Source organism: Trachemys scripta, chromosome 19, assembly GCF_013100865.1.
Source record: "Trachemys scripta elegans isolate TJP31775 chromosome 19, CAS_Tse_1.0, whole genome shotgun sequence".
In the NCBI taxonomy this organism is placed as follows: Eukaryota; Metazoa; Chordata; order Testudines; family Emydidae; genus Trachemys; species Trachemys scripta.
Genome location: NC_048316.1, coordinates 11,058,699 through 11,075,954, shown reverse-complemented (window position 1 = coordinate 11,075,954; position 17,256 = coordinate 11,058,699). Strand labels below are relative to the sequence as shown.

The window sequence follows — 17,256 nt, the reverse complement described above, 5'->3', positions numbered from 1 at the left end:
TGGGTATTACTGCCTCAAAGGAGGGACAATACTTAAAGCCCCAGTGCCAGGAAGAACTTCACAACAAAAGATAAAATCAAATAAGGTAGGTTAAGCCCCTTATTTGCTAAGGGGAAACCATGCTAACTAAGCCATCACTAACACACTAATAATCTACACAAATATCTTTAAGTTGTCTCTGGAAGAGCACATCGAGATGCAGACACTGCTGAGCTCCATCTCGCAGCCAGGGGGAGCGAAAAGGAACTAAGTGGTGTTTGAGTCTGCACCACTCTATGCCCTAGGTACAGGAGCATGAGGACATTAAAGCCCCAAAGGGCACTGCTGGCCAAAAGATTCCACTCTTGAATGCATGAGAACTAGGAGTGGAATATATATATGACCAAAAACACTTGAAAGAGCAGAATTTAGAAGCCAAACTTCCTACCAACAAAGACCCGAGCCTGGGAGATACAGGTACAGGCAGAAAGATGACTGACCCAAGAGCTACAGTAAGAAACAGAGACAGGTACGTGGTAAGACAGAATTAGAAGATAAAATGGACGTAAAATTCAGTACATTACGTGTCTGCCCGCTAGACACAAAAGGAGAAGTATTTTAGCTGCCCCCTTCTAGGCTCTGTTAGTACCTGGTGAAGCAAGAATGTCCCCTGGCAGGGTAAGCCTCCAGTGTGGTCAACAATAGCAGGGATGTATCTGTGTGAAACAAGAATGAACATCCTGGGTTAGAGAAGGCGTGTTTAACAGAGGAGGCAGTGGGACACTAGGTAACGCTGCTGCTTTGCTCTACCACCTACATACATCTTCCATATAATAGCCTAATAAAAATGGAGGCTGCTTCCACTGACTCCAAAATCAGCCTCTCTATTGGACTTTTGAACATCATTAAGTATCACATCACACATTAACATTTCTTTGCAAAACTGCAGAATGACCCTATAATGTAGTTCCCAAAGGTCTGTCGGGGAGCTCCCTCTATGTTGCAAGGTTAAACTCAATATAGTTCTTGTTATAACAGGTTCAAAAAAGAACTAGATAAATTCATGGAGGATAGGTCCATCAATGGCTATTAGCCAGGATGGGTAGGGATGATGTCCCTAGCCTCTGTTTGCCAGAAGCTGGGAATGAGCGAGAGGGGGTGGATCACTTGATGATTTCCTGTTCTGTTCATTCCTTCTGGGGCACCTGGCATTGGCCACTGTTGGAAGACAGGATACTGGGCTAAATGGACCTTTAGTCTGACCCAGTATGGCAGTTCTTATGTTCTTGTTGGACTGACCTCTGGAGACTGAACTCTTTAGTTAACAAAAGACCAAGCATCACATGATCTGCAGCCGTGCAAGCTCCCCCTGCTCACTGCTCTGCCAGCATACCCAGCCGCTGACCTGGAGGGATCAAGTCTAGGAGTGAGAAGGAAGGTCACTCTCCATACTTCTTCAGTCTTTGGCCACTCTGATGAGACTGCGAACAATGGGGCCAACTAATGTCAGTTGTGTTGCTGATATCTACTCACTGGGAACAGGATTGGGACCACTTTATTACACACAAAGCCAGGCATCTTACAGATGGGAATAGCCAAACGTTATAAACCTGGACTGATCTAAACCAATGACCTAGAGATGAAGGGATTCACTCCCACAAGCCATTTTCCCTCTTTATACAAAAGAAAGATAAAAGTTCAACTCACTCTCCTGTTGGCTCCAGCTCGCTGATCTCAAACCAGACAAGGAGGTCGTATTTGCTCATGCTCTGGCCCAGGTTAGTTTTGCTCATAGTGTTTAGCTTTGTGGCTGGCACTTAAAAGAATACAAAAAACTGTTCACAAAAACTGCATACAGGTAATGCTATTACAGTACTTTGGTTCCACAATGTAATTTCAGTGCTGCTTATCACATGAAAGCAGTGTAATATTTCTACCTGTGTATGTGCAGGTAATATGGCAAAGACACCTGCCATCAAAAAGCCAGAAAGGAAACTTCAGTCACAGGCTTGTCTATGGAACCAAGGAGTCTCGTTTTAAATCCACAGTGCTCCCCCATCCAAGTAACTTTACAAGCAGTTAGATGACTGACTGGCAATTCTGAAGCACTATTTGTTTGAGAGATTTCACTACTCCAACAAAAGAACTGAGAAAAGATTACTAAGCCCCCTACATATAAATACAAAAAAGGCTAATCCTTCCACCACCCCTCATACTGCTTAAATGGCCATGCACCAGACCCTGCAAGATAGGTGGTCATTTACCTAGTGCAGTAAGGGACATGTTTTACATAATCTGCAGAGGCTGAAACAAACCTGATCCCATTAGGCCATTAGCACCATGAAGGAAAGGGGGCATTTATGGCACTTTCCCCCAAACTATTCCATGGGAAAAAGTTAGCACTTGACAGGTCACAAAGAAATAAATGAACTATAACTAGGGGAGTCTTGTGAAGACAGGCAACCTCTACAGATTCATACATAGGAGAATCCTATGCCGCCTCAAAGATCCATTTTTGGAACAGGCTAACCTAAAGTATAGTTTAGAATCATTCAAATATGGCAGGGAAGTCAGATGCTTCAGAGTGTTCTCAACACAACATCCTAACATGTAGGTCCTTTCTGACCTATACTGAAACCAGTTTTTAAAGAGTTCGAACTCATGCATGCATGGAATTCAGGGGGGTCTAGGTCTGTTCATATGTACTCCTGCATCAGTTCTGGGTCTCTGAATGAAAGGAGCAAGCCAAGATCCCAAGGTTTCTTGCAGAAATTTAGGGTTGATGCACTTTCTACTGGACCTGTAGGTATTTTAGATGATTCTTGCTGTTAGTGCCTTCACTTTACTGCACACAGTAGTACACTCAGCTGGGATCGCTAACATACAGGATGTTCATGTGCACATAGGGGGATTTAACAGGAGTTATTCCTGAGAAAAAGTCCTGGAAGCCTTGGCTCCTTATACTTCAGGATTACTGGTAAATTAGTGCTTCAAGACTCACTAGCTTTGCAGGGATACCTTAACTCATAAATAGTGAATGGACAAATAGTGCTTCTAGTAACTGGTAATCACAGGAAATGGACGGGTTCTTGCAAAACTCCAGATTTCCCCTCTTTGAGGCCATGTCTACACAGCCCTGCAGTTCAAACTACAGGGGTGCAACTTGCAGTGCATACTAGCGTGCTGTGCTCTAACTATCCCATGTAGATACTGTGGATCTAAAAGGTACCTCATTTGAATTAACTTAGTCCTATTTAAACAGAACTAAGGGCTTGTTTACACTGGAAACACTACAGCTGCAACGCTTCAGTGTAAACGCTACCTATACCGATGGAAGGAGTTCTCCCAACAGCACAGATAATCCTTCTCTCTGAGAGGAAGTAGCTAGGTCAACAGAATTCTTTCATCAACCTAGTGCTGTCTATGCCAGGGGTTAGATTGGCTTACCTATGTCACTCCAGGTGTGGATTTTTCACATCGCTGAGTGACATTGCTTGGTCAATCGAACTTTTTAGCGTAGACTAGGCCTCAGTTACCACCACCTAGATACCTTTTATTTTGCACCCATAGTGTCCGCAAGGGTGAGTTACAGTGCAGCACACTAGTGCACCCTGTAATTCACCTGGCTGTAGTCTGAACTGCAGGGCTATGTAGACAAGCCCTAAGTTTACACAGTTTCTGTCTACCATTTCCACTACCTCCACTTTGCCTCCCTACTCTGTTCTTGGGAGCGGACAAGGTACTTATGAGGGTTCTGTTCCACTCCACCCTAAATACAGGAGTGTGTTCAACTCTGCAACTTTCTCCCCATTCCCTTGGTTTTAATGTTTATTTAGTTGTTTTAATTAATGCAATCAATGTTTTCTGTAGCCTCTCAAGGCCCGATCCTACCATTTATTGAAGATAAGCCTTAATTTAGTGTTCTTTAGGTTCTCCCATTCCTGCCTCAGCCTCTCCACTTGCATAATATCTCAATTACAACCCACTGATAAGAGACAAAAATCCAGCTTTACAGGTGGCACTTAGTCAGTGGAGGTGCCTGTGTATGCCCATGAGATAGGTAATCTCTCTTTCAGAAGATAAGATTTGAGTTCCCTCTACTCCTTGTTCAGATAACTGTAAATAGTTAACACAAAGGCGCAGACTTTACTACAAGAATGAAAGAGGTACACAGCAGGCCAAGACTATCATGCTAGGTAGTGAGCTCCAGTGACATCACTTTTCTCCCTCATTCATACCTAAGTAGCTGACATCACCCTCTTACACCCCCACCATGCCACCAAAACAACAGCTGCAGCTGTGCTCATAGCAGCCATGAGCTCATGACAGCTGGACTCAGAGCTGTTGATGCTAGTCAGGAGGAAGGTCAGGGACACAAACCACTGAAGCCTGAACCAAGCAGAAGAATTCAGCTGCACTAGAGAAGAAAACCTAACACACTAAGTCAGGTTTGAAAGTTTATGTGTTGTAAACATTTTCATGGGCTGGGTCAGCATGATACACATTTGGTCTACTTCAACCCAAACAGCTGGCTTGAGGGGTGGGGGGGGAGGCAGGGGGAGAGAGAAGAGAATGAAGCTAGATAACAGATAAACAGGAAGGAGAATTTTAACAGAACCTCAAAAGAAAATACCCTCTACCCCCCAGTTTAATAACTTACTACATAATACTTTGCACCTTGCATCTAATGATCTCAAAGCACTTTACAAAGGGCAAGGGGTAAATATTCCTATTTTACAGATGGGACAACTGAGGCTAAGCAAAGTTAGGTGACAAAGTCACAATAAATCAGTGGCAGAGCTAGGATTGGCACACAAATTCAGACTCCTCATACTCTGCTCTAGACACTAGATGTTTCTTATTCTAAATGCTTCATCACTCCACAACGACCACAGAACCCAAGGTAGTTTCTGGTACTCAGCACCACAGGGTAAAGGTGTGGACAAACTACTTTGGGGTCAAGATTAGGGGTTATTTCTACATCTACCATAGATCGAATTTGACTACTAACCATCTCTTTTGGGAACCCGCTCGCTTTGACAGCTGGGAACAGGCAGAAAAAGAAAAGGTGGCAGCTGGTCAGCCCCATCCTGGAATGTAGCCACAGCCGAGGATGCAAGCACATTGGCGTGCTCAGACAGTGTGTTCAGCACATGCACATTTACATAGCCAGACATGAGATACCTAATCAACTCAATTTTTCTCTCATGGTCTGAAAAGGGAATGGAGAAGAAAAATGGGAGTGGTGGAGATAAGCAGGTGATGGAACAAGGGAAAGGAGATAAAAAGGACAGAGGTGGGGAAAAAAAAAAAGAAGAGTTCAACATGCACAGTTAAATTAAAGAAAATCGAGGGATCATTTCAGCAAGGTCGGTGTAGTGCATGAAAGTGCAAGCAACGTTAGAAAAAGCAGAGCAGAGTGATTTATGGATAAGCAAATCCTCAGTTCAGTAACCACACTGAGGAGAGTGGCTGCACAGCCAGATCTAGTGTTATGTGCTGGATACTTCATAGATGCAACTCTCTCCCCTCAACTGCTCTGAGAACACTTTTGCTTTGAGATGAAATTGAACACCTGGGAAGGAACACCACCAGCAAGGATGTTCCAGTGCCCCTTGCACTGTTCGTTCATTTTATTTCTCCGTTTCAAATGACTGCGGTTCTCAATATTTCACACCCTAGTTCTACGTGATGAGTTTACAGACATACCCAGAACATGTTTGTTCTCACCTGGCTTTGAGAGTGGCATGGGAGGTGGAAAGAATCGTCGGGATGGCTGAGGAGGGCTGCAGAGAAAGGGGAGCAGTTACTTCTGGTGTTTCCCACCTGTTTCTTACCCAGGGATCTCTGAGCACTCTACAAATAAACAGTGAGCCGCACAACCCTATGAAGCAGGTACATACAACCTCCACTCTACAAAGAAGGTAACAAGCACAGATGTGCCCAATCACACATGGGACATGTCTGGAACATACATAACCCAGGATTCCTTGCCCTGCTCCAACTAACACATACTTACCCCTTTTTCCATTCCAGCTCAATTTTGCACAGCTTTAAGCAAAGATGGATTACCTTTTAATATTTCCAACTGCCCTTTCCTTAGTCTCTGCTCAAGGGGAAACAGGAAGAGAGATGCAGTAGGGATACAAACCCCTGCTGATTTTTCCCTTTAACACCAGCCTGTGGTTCCTCTTTGCAGCTACTGTCTCCAGCAATCCAAGCCAAACCCAGGAATCCATGCATCATCCTCTCCCCTCACACCATAGGGCAAGAAGACTAGGAAACCTTTCCCTGACTCAGAACATTTAAAGTGCTCAGCAGTCTTGGCAGGTGTGCTTCTGGAAGTCATGAGGAGTTTGAAGCAAGTTTTGTTTTGCACAGGGTTCTTTTGGCTTTAAATACGTATTCTTAACTACTGGGGGGGGCTGTCACTTGTCTAGTTAGAATTTGCTTAGGGCACACTTGGGACTAATGCTAAGTAGCAAGACTTCCATGTGAGGCATGGAATTCAGGAAGCAAAGGGATGGGGTATGTGGGGTCTACTTTCCATTCAGGATTTCTTCCTTCTGCTGAGAAGTATGAGAGGAAGGACACTTTTACTTCTGAACTGGTCAATACCTGTTGAGATCCTGTCCCTGCAGATGGAGAGGGTGCTGCTGGTAGTGCCCAAAGACTTCAAACACAATAGGCTTAGTTTTGATGTACTCCACAAAAGATTCTGTCACTTCCACAGCAATCTAGCAAAAAAGGTAAGGAAAGAGACAGGGCAGAGATAAAATGAAAACCTTATATCTGCCAACATTAGAGTCCAGAGTTCTACAGTTCTTATCCAGTGGTTGATAGCTTGACTAGAGCCAATCACAGCAAAGGGAGACGCATACCTTACTTTGTTTCAGGTGTTAAGGTTGTCAATTAACAGTTACAGGAGAAAAATCTCCCGACCTAAGCACTCGTCAGTGAAGAAAAGTAGGAAGCTACTTGTAACAAGACAGTTACACTACTTGTGAGACTTTGGAAGCCTGAACATGGCTTTTCCCATTTACCCTTTCTAATCCCTGTAATGCAAACTCTAGAGCTGTTTTTATTGCACTTCCCAATATTCTGATGGGTGAAATGGAAGCACAAGGAATTCAGAACTAAGGGAAGGGAAAAAAAAAGTCATATAGCCTCTACACACACTTCCTTAAATGCTCTGTAATTTACTAATAGGCATTATGCACTACACAAAGGATTATATCACTCATTTGATCACACCCCCTCTATTGTTTATTCATCTGTACCCTCCACCCCTTTCCTGCACATGCCTCACTGAGGAGGCTGACAGGAAGGCTACAAGCATTCCCCAGCATTGAAATCAACCTAAACAGCACTGTATTATGGACACTCATTCACGCTTCATACAGGATCACTAAGCTTCACTTACATTCTGGACATGGTAAAACCCAAGCGGACTCCCCCGGCCATTGTTTTTGAGTGGTTCAGTAGAGAAAGCTTCATCGTGTCGATGTAAAAAACTAAAACCAAAACAGATCAGATTAGCGAAAACTGCTCAACTATCAGCTTCATCCCTTCGGGAAATCTGCACATCTCTGATCTGCTGGCCACCTTTTAGGCCTCAGCCAATCTTATTGAGGCAGGTTTATTCTAGAAAACTTTGGGGGCTCCTTCTACTGTTTTATTGGTTTGTATGTTTGCTACCTCCCCTTCTCATCCTTATTCTTTGGAATCTAAATGGGGACAGAGCTCTCATTTGAGAGCTGCTGAATTTGCCCTAATTCCAGACCATACCATTCAAGCTGGGTGTATGCATGGAATGGTTTTAATTTTAAAGTTATACACTGGTATCATTATCTGGTGCTTAAAAGCCCATTGATTTGGACCCTATAAATGTAATAAATATAAACCAATTTACTGGGTATTATGACTTTACACTTCTATAGCACTTTTCATTAGAGGACCTCAATGACTTCTACAACACCTTGGGATGCCTAGGACAAGAGGCACTGGATGTGTGGCTTTTAAAGGCTAATTCTTATCCCCTTTCTACAAAGCTTTACTCCCCGATGCCATGTTAACACCAAGCAGATGTTTGTTCAGGGCACATGATCTGAGGGCTACATAGATTTCTGACTCCCCTCCCACAGGACACTGCCACACTGACTCCTAAAAATCACTCCAGTTGTCTCCATTTGCCCAGTATCTAGCGTCAGCTAGTCCTCTTCACTGCACAAGTCTTCCCCACCCTGTACTACCAAGGAGAGATTCTTACTTGAACTGACAGAAGATATCTGCATATTCCGGGAGGATGCCATTGGCCTGCAGCACTGTCACACGGAAGGTGAACACACTACCCAGTTTCAGGTGGTCGCCAACCTCCTCGGTAAACCCTTCCATCACCATCTTCCCATCCAACAAAGTGCCTGACTTCAGGTCTTAATGAGACACAAAGACCTCCCGTGAAATATTCAGATTTACTACATCTCCAGATACTCGACCCAGCAAAGGTGGGATTTAATCCCCCACCCCCAAACACCTGCTCTCCAGTAGTTTATCTACAAAAGGATTTTTCAGAGCCTTAATTCACAATACATGCAGCTTCATTAATGGTATCACTGATAAAAGCGGTAGGGTAGTCAAGGCTCAAGTGTTGTTCCAAAAAGTGTCTAACAACTCAGAGCAGGGTTAGGTGACAGTGGTAAAAGTGCCTGGGTTCTTCTGAACCCTGTCTACACTATAGTCATCACCAAGGCTACCACCTACCAAGCTGCACCTGAAAAATTAATGATAAAATCCTGGTGTAGACAAGAGACAGTAATCTCAACAAAGTGCAGAGTTCACTGGTAGCACAATGTGGGGACAGTGCGGGTTTAACAGAGTTCTCTTCTCACCCAAAGTGGGGATACTAGAATTGCAAGAGAGGGGTGCACAGTAATTACCAGTTAGATACTAGCATAAATAAAGAGGCAGGCAACTTCTGAAACCTTCTAGTGATTGACAATGATCAAAAACTCTGAACAGCTGCAACCTAAAAGCTTCTTCTGTGTGCTACATCGGAGTTAATATTTTGTAAATCAAAACTCTCACAAGGAAGCAGTCACCATTATGTACCCCTGGTACTTTAAGGACAATATTCCTTCACCTGTAGCACACTTCTGAATTAAGACCCAAAGCCCCTTTTCATAAAGAATCAGAATAGCCCCATATTTGTCCCCTCAAATCCCAGAAGCTGTGCCCACTTACCCAGGTCGTTCATTCTGTTAATTTCTTCTGGGGGAGTGATGACCTCTGAACTCTGACCCTGCCCTTCCACAATTCTCAGTTCTTCTAGTGACAGTCCAGAATGAGTCATTGCAACTGAAGAAAAGTCACTCTGAGGAACATAAGACAAGGGCTGCAGATGAGAGCCCTGCAACTTCCGATTTGCCCTCTATATTTTTTAACCCACCCTAACCGATCAGTATCTAGAACAAGACATTGTCCTCTTCACAAACCTCTCCAACCCAATTAATGTTTCTTACCTTATTAAAGTATTCATCATCAAAAGAAATTTTAGCTGTGCCAGATTGCCGAATGCCAGATCCATAATCTGGGGCTTCTTCATCCGCTAGAAAGGCAAAGAAAATAGAATATTGGAAACGAATTCAAATGGCAAGAGTGACTCGATGGGATACTAGTCTCCCAAGCGGTGGATACCCCATCACTTGGGTCATTTAAACGTGAACAAGTTGCTAGATAAAATACTGTAGAGAACTACCTAGCACTGGCTTTTGGGAAGGGAATGGAGAAGACCAGCAAAACAGGTTAATGCTACCCATAAGACTCAAAGTTAATATGCTGGAGTTTAAGAATTCATGGGTTAAAACTTTATATCTATATTTACTGTTTAATTGCTTGTTTCTAAATAGGTTACATCCAAAATGAATGGGCAAAAGTGTACAACATGATGAGTGAAAAGACCAACAATCAGAGATGAGAACGTCTTAGAGATTTTTCCAACTGGAAACATGTGAAACATTAAATATAACCCTAACCAGGAAGGGCCCATGGCTTGATTAGCAGAGAACAGGTTTTCAATTCCTGTCCCCACCCTAGTTCCAATGCAACCACTGACCTGTGTCACACCTCAAGATCCTTATCTACAGAGGATTTTTGCTACACAGTGAAGAATAATTAAGGTAGTTTACACCCATTTTAATTTCTTTACCTTATTCATCTAGATAGTCATGCCCAGTTCACTAGGGGTAATAGCTTTATAACCCTTTCCTTCCAATGACACAAAGTGTACATTAATGACAGTATGGCCATGACAAAACACCCAATACAAGAAGAAGCTTTACAGAAAGGGGTAAAAATCAATCCAAGGCTTTTTACAGCAAGTTTAGTAATTATGAACATTGCCAGATTCGTTAGCAATCCCTAGGACCATCAAGGATTATGGTCTTTCAAGAAATGAAAAGCAGCCAGATTTACAGTCCTGAAAACTAAAATCCTCTACCCACAGTGTGAGCACCCACAATGGCACAGCTTCAATGTGCCATATCGATCCAGAGGAACTCTCAAAGCAAGAGACTACTTCAGTCTCTATGGCCCATTCAGCCCCGTCTCTGCTGAGACTGCCAATGAGAGGAGGGATGCCCAAACAGTGCTGAGGTATTTTCTAATAGGAGACATACTTACAGAAGTGATCCGAAAATTAAGAAAGCCATCTTGAAATATCATTGACTAAATAAAGCCATGACATATTTCAAAGATGTTGCAAAATCAATTTGTAATAGCCATGGTTTGTTCTTTCATACCATCCATTTGACTTTAGGTATTAAAGTGTCAATGCTAAGGGAAGCAAACCAGGCTAGAAGTAAAATTTTTGAATGTATTCAAATGTTTCATCTGTCATTTGAGCCTCAGCCAGAGTGAATCCCACAGCCTCAGTGTCTGAGACTTCATCACATGTTCCCATGGAGAATAAGACCTACAGTGTTGTCTTCTAATACAAGAGACAACGGTTGGAAGTTAGCCATTGCTAGAAAGGGCAGATAAATTACAAGAAGTATCTGAGCTCTCATCAGGATGAATGGTGCATGGTCAAATACCAGGGACAAACCTTGACTAGTTCATTTCAGTGTGGAAAAAAGGACACAATGCCACCAACTGGTTGGCAGTTAAAGAGCTAGTTAAAGGAAATTTATTACCTCCTCCTCTTTCTCAAAATCAGCAAAGAGAAGGGTCAGCTTAGCTAGATAATTCTCCCCCCCCCCACACCTTTAAATCAAGTTTCCCCCCCAAAAGAAATAGGGATTTTTGTCCTTACCCAGCAGCCCCAACTAGTCAAACCAACAGTGTCCCATGCAAAATTGAACAGGGTGAGGCTAGCGTGTAGTTCTATACAATACCTGCTATAAGGGTAAGGGAAACCACCCTAGGAGGAGGGAGAAACAAAAAACCCTCAGCCACTATACAAGGACAGAGGTTCACTCTTTTCTTTGTATGCTGAGGGACTCTGATCTGGCCTATGAATAACTGATGAATCAATGCTAACTCTACTCTTCTCCAATCCCTAGAGGTGCCTGTACCCATAGAGAGGAGAATATAATAAAGATGGTAGAGCACTTTGTATGTGAGTTATAAAGACAGGAAAGACTGAAAAGTCAGGATGAATATATGGTACGTAATGAAGTAAAGGTTTCATGGGTGTTTATTTGGGACAAGCACATGAGATTCAAGACGTTAGAGTCACAAGCAAGTTCTGTGGGTCATCCAAAAATAGTGCCATTCAAGCCTTCATACTCTCACACACAGTCACATGCACCATCACTTATGTTCATGCCATACTGTAGAGGAAAGGCATTTTTTAAAAAGTGTTTTGAAATATGTATTTCCTCCTCGCACCCCCAATCTCTACACCTCGGGTTGTCTTAGTTACCACATACAAATCTCAGAGTGGTAGACAGTGAACATTTCAAAACCTCTAAAAAAGAGATGATACATTTTCTGCAAATTAACTGATCAAATTAGCTAGTCGGCCTTAGCCAAATGCTTTATATCACTGGAAAAAATACAACCCTGGTTTTCTAATGTGACAAAGTAAGTGTCCTGGGAGGCTTGCAAGTACCAGACCTTAAAGCTGGTCCACAACTGAATGCAGCAAAAAAGCCAACATTTTGAAGCCAGCCCCTCCCCCCCACTTTTTTAAATACAGCTGTTCAAAAACCACTCAGGCTTGAACTGCAAGAGCACTCCCAGAGTATCTTACCTGCTATTGCTTGCACTGCCACGCGCAGAAATCCTCGAACCTCCCCCTTCTCACTGACAACTGCCACTCTGTGGATAAGGGGCACTGGGTATAGTAGATTGCTCAGGTATACGAATGCCCTGGTAACAGGAGTGAAAAACATCATCAGAACACCGCTTGTAGAGAGCACTTTGTATTTGATTGGTTGACAGGACACAAACGCCTTCATACAGCCTAGTGTCTGCAGTTCTGCTATAACACATTATCTAGTACTGTGGACTGCTATTTTCACATTGCCCTTACAGAGCTCCTGTAGTATTTTCAAGCTAAACTGTGTGAACATAGAGACACTTTAAACCAGAACTGACTGGAGCCAACACGCCTACATTAGTGAGTTATAAAGTATATAGAGGAGACATTTAAGATGGCTGGCTTATGAAAGATGACTTGATGCAATACAGTTGTAAACAGCATTGTTAGAAAGACATTAAAAACTCAAGAGGCTCTACTGCATACAAAGCATCACTAGGAACTTTCCATCCTGTGATTGTAGTTTAAAGATAATTAGAGATGACAAAAGGAAAGTGACTGTTTAGCAATCTAACAAATGTTTAACTTGAATGCAGACAAGCATTTAAAACAGATTTTTGACTAAGCATTTTCTCTCCTCTATGCATATTTTATAATACACTATATATGTGAAGTAATTATCAAAATTCCCCAATTATAAACCATCTTTCAGGCTTCTAAGAAGGGGAGCGACAGTATTCTCTACAGATGAGTAGTTTGGAATGTATTAGATTTCCCACTCCCATATAACAAACCACCATGAAATTCTAGAGCAACAGTCCAAAACACTGCAGCTTACAACAGAGAGAATGCAGCATTTTGGGCCAGTACTGGAAAATATTACAATACATATTAGCACTGAAAATTTTAACACCAAGTAGGGTGTGTGTGTGTGTGTGTGTGTGTGTGTGTCTCTCTCTTATTTTGGATTAGTAGTTTGACGAATTTATTGTTCACAACTTTCAAATTATACGTTAAACAAAGTACGCTTTATACTTTCAGTTATATTAGAAAGCTCATTTTTTTCTTTTAAATGGCAGAACTTAACATTGTAAAGGGCTCTTAAAATGGCAAGTTTAAGTGTGGAAAGAGTATCCCCAATCAAAATAAGTATCTAAATGCAGAGAAGCCGAAAAGATCAGTCTATGGATAGTTCTCAACAAGGAAGGCAGGATAAGGGGTTCTAATGAGTTGAGAAAGATAGGATTAGGAGAGGTTTCAGAATTCAATGGAAGAATGCAGGGAGGGTATGTAATACTCCCAGCTACAATTTCCTTATAATTTATTAACTAGAAGTCTACATGATAACTGTTTCATTCAGATGGTTCTAGCTGAGCTGACAGTGAGTTATACTAGAGCACTGACCACGTTTTTAGCTGGATTTCCTTTCACATACTCAGTTTTCCCCTTGGTCTTTATATCCAGTACAATTAAAAATAAAGCTTAAATCGTTTATTATTCTGGGTGTACAGGGTGAGCAATATGCATCCCTGCTGCCTCTGACCAGTGCCCTCAGACGTACATGGTGTTCACCAGACACAGGAAAACAGATGAAAACAGAGAGGTGAACTCAGTGCCTTGTGACCCATAGTCAAGAACCCAAGTTAGAGAAAATAAGAGGCCATTCCTCCCTGGGCCTCACCTCCTCAACATGAGTTTTTTTTTTTTTTTTTTTAAATGAGGAGGGGGTAGGCATTTGTCAATTACAAACTAAAAGGACTAAAATAATTCTGCTAAAATAAAGCGATGACAAAATGCAGTACAGAAGAGAAAGATTAATAAAGCTGCAAGAGCAAAAAAAAAGATATGGAGAAATAATATACAACAAAAACAACCACAACTCAGCACATGAATAAATAAAATTAGGATCTACTTTCTTTTCAGTCTGCTCCAAAGTGAGGTAAACATTGATAAATAGGGCCCTACCAAATTCACCGTCCATTTTGGTCAATTTCATGGTCTTAGGATTTTTTTTAAATCGTAAATTTCATTATTTCAGCTATTTAAATCTGAAATTTCACAGTGTTGTAATTGTAGGGGTCCTGACCAAAAAAGGAGTTGGGGGAGTGGGGTCATAAGGTTATTGTAGGGAGGGTGTTGTACTGCTATCCTTACTTCTGTGCTACTGCTGGTGGTGGTGCTGCCTTCAGAGCTGGGCAGCTGGAGAGTGACAGCTGCTGGCCAGAAGCCCAGCTCTGAAGGCAGAGCTGCCGCCAGCAGCAGCACAGAAGGATGGCATGGTATGGGATTGTCACCCTTACTTCAGTGCTGCTGCCTGCAGAGTAGGGCCCTCAGTCAGCAGCCACCACTCTCCAGCCACCCAGCTCTAAAGGCAGCAGCACAGAAGTCAGGGTGGCATGGTGTGGTACTGCCACCCTGACTTCTGCGCTGCCTTCAGAGCTGGGCGCCTGGCCAACAGCCGCTGCTCTCTGGCCGCCCAGCTCTGAAGGCAGTGCAGAAGTACGGGTGGCAATACCGTGACCCCCCCCCCCTAAAATAACCTTACAACTCCCTTTTGGGTCAGGACTCCCAGCTTCAGAAACCTAGTCTCCCCCATGAAATCTGTATCGTATAGGGTAGAAGCACACAAAAGACCAGATTTCAGGAAGTGGGGGGAGGAAGGGGAAAGGGGAGAGCAGATTTCATAGTCCATGATGCGTTTTCATGGCCACTAATTTGGTAGGGCCCTACTGATAAAACAGGATGAGGAGGGGAGATTAAAACTTAAGTCAGAAAAAGAAAAAAATTGTTTAGAAAATAATGTTGACTTTAAACCCAAAATTTTCAGGTAGTGCTAATTTGAAGAAAAAGAAGCCAAAGAAAACACTAATGAACTCAAATACTTTACACTGACTGGACCAGGGTAGGAGTTCAGGGAGGTATAACATTACCATCAGTACTAATAATACACGTAGTTTAAAAAACATTAAGTCCAGGGAAAACAGACACACACATCCCGTTCTCCTCCTCTCTCCACCAGGCAGGAATCTAGCTAGCCTCATATCTGTGTGTATATACAGTAAGGGACAATCTCTACAAAAGGCCTTCCTCCTCTAAAGCTAGGGCTACCAAAACAGTCTATCCCAAGATGGCAAATGAAAAAATATTTACACATGTGACCCTGATTTTGAAGTTATGATCCAACAGATAAAATACCAAATGCATTCAGCTTTAGATGGTCAGCTGTAATTTGAGAGTCACCTTGATAAAATGACAACCCCAGAAGACAAAAAAATAAATATATGGCTTTTGTCTTCCACTTCCTTCTATCTAGTTACCAGCTGTGGGTAACTGTTTTAAATCCGTGAAAGTAATGTATGTATACAAAGAACCGTTTAGGGTGCCCATCTGATGTAGGAAATGCTGGATCCTGTGTGGCATGGACAGCAATGGCACATTGGCGGCTGTGGCTGTACAGAGAAAAGCTGTCTTTATCCAGCAATGCCACCTTCCTCCACCTGTTACACCACAGGAGTATGCCAAGCTGGAAGTGGATGTAAGGTTAAGGTTATCTTTCACCTCTCCCTCACACATTGCAGAATTGTCCCACTCTCCCCCAATCATCCCATCTTCAAGTATCTTCCTGCACTTTAGCCCAGCAGACTGAAAGAGGGGGAACTGTATTAGCAGAAAGATTGGTGAGGTAAAATGGCATATTCACAACAAAACTAGAAATGAAATTTTACAAACAGAAATTTTTACCAAACATAAAAACAACAGAACTCAGAATGATCATGGATTTTTCCTCTTTAAATATACACAATATCAATTCAGAATTTGAAGAAAATACAGCATAACCCTCTTCCGCCTCCCTCAAAATATACCAAATGTTTTGATATTTCACCCCATTAAATAGTCAGACTTAACATCCCAGCATGCCAGAAGAGATAGCTAAAGGGACCAGCTCTTTGAAAAAGAAAAAACTACACTTCAGATAGAAGGCAGACAATGCACGGTATAAAATATTGTAGTTTGATTTTAAGAAGGGCTGGGTAATTGCATGACTAAACCTCAGTATCTTAACTCTCCCTTTCAGGACATAAATTCATCACTGTTGAGGTCAGGTAGGAATGCTACTCTGTCCCATTGTGTCCCTTTTACACAGCAATGCACAGCTAATTAAGTGTACTATGGGGTTTTGTCTCAATCTGTATCAAGCAATCACCACTGTTGGAGACAGTATCTGCCTAGTTACTTGTCAGTATGCAAAGTTTACAAAACAGGATACATGCTGGAAAATACTAAGGAATGGAAATCAGTTGAAATCTGGTGATATACAACCCCCAGCCATATTCTAGTCAAAGAACAGCAGCAGGTTACTGCTGTTACAACCAGCATAAGGTTACACAAACTGATAAAACTAAATCTATAGTTGGGGATAGCTTCAAATTCAATTGCAGTCAGAGGACAGATGGAAACCCATGAAACTACTAATTCAATTTCATTAAAATTCTGTATGATCAAAAGTGGAGTTGTATAATAGAGGCAATTTATGAGATCAGAATAAAAAAAAAAAAGAAAGATCTGGATTCTTTTTATATTTGGCATAGAGTATAAGTTACCTAACTGCAAAGAAGCACAAGTGTTCTTTGTATACACGGCATTTGCTCAACCTGTATATAGTGCTTCCTGTGGAGTCTGGACATTAGGACTGTGAAATGAAAATGAATAGTTCAACTTTTTCCCAAGCACTCCACACACTGAATGAATATACACAATAGCATAATACACTCAGCATGCTGGCACTATTGTGAAGCGTGGTTCCTGCTAGTGCAGTTACTGCACATGCAGGACAATTAACAAAACTCCACACCAAAACTGACAAATCTGTGTGTTAGATTAACCTGAAATAGTTGTGCTTTCAAATGTGACTTTCAGGTGTTGAGTGGTAGGATACAATATTTCTCAGGAAACAGAGGAATTTTCTGCTTCCTTGCATCTTTAAGAACCAAAAGTTTTTATTCTTCAGGATGGGGGGG

General features: G+C 42.2%; 1 protein-coding gene across 9 annotated transcripts in view; it reads right to left on the bottom strand.

Annotated features, from left to right (window-relative positions):
- The window catches only part of KIF1B (kinesin family member 1B), a 137,525-nt gene that overhangs the window by 26,743 nt on the left and 93,526 nt on the right, over positions 1-17,256 (bottom strand). For all 9 annotated transcript variants that reach the window (XM_034753468.1, XM_034753471.1, XM_034753469.1 and 6 more), the window contains 9 exons: positions 12,230-12,348; positions 9,498-9,583; positions 9,220-9,349; positions 8,249-8,411; positions 7,403-7,493; positions 6,598-6,716; positions 5,710-5,765; positions 1,687-1,795; positions 629-695 (listed from right to left, as the gene is read on the bottom strand). In XM_034753468.1, the coding sequence (XP_034609359.1) occupies positions 629-695; positions 1,687-1,795; positions 5,710-5,765; positions 6,598-6,716; positions 7,403-7,493; positions 8,249-8,411; positions 9,220-9,349; positions 9,498-9,583; positions 12,230-12,348 (940 nt within the window). The remainder of the gene's footprint in view (positions 1-628; positions 696-1,686; positions 1,796-5,709; positions 5,766-6,597; positions 6,717-7,402; positions 7,494-8,248; positions 8,412-9,219; positions 9,350-9,497; positions 9,584-12,229; positions 12,349-17,256) is intronic.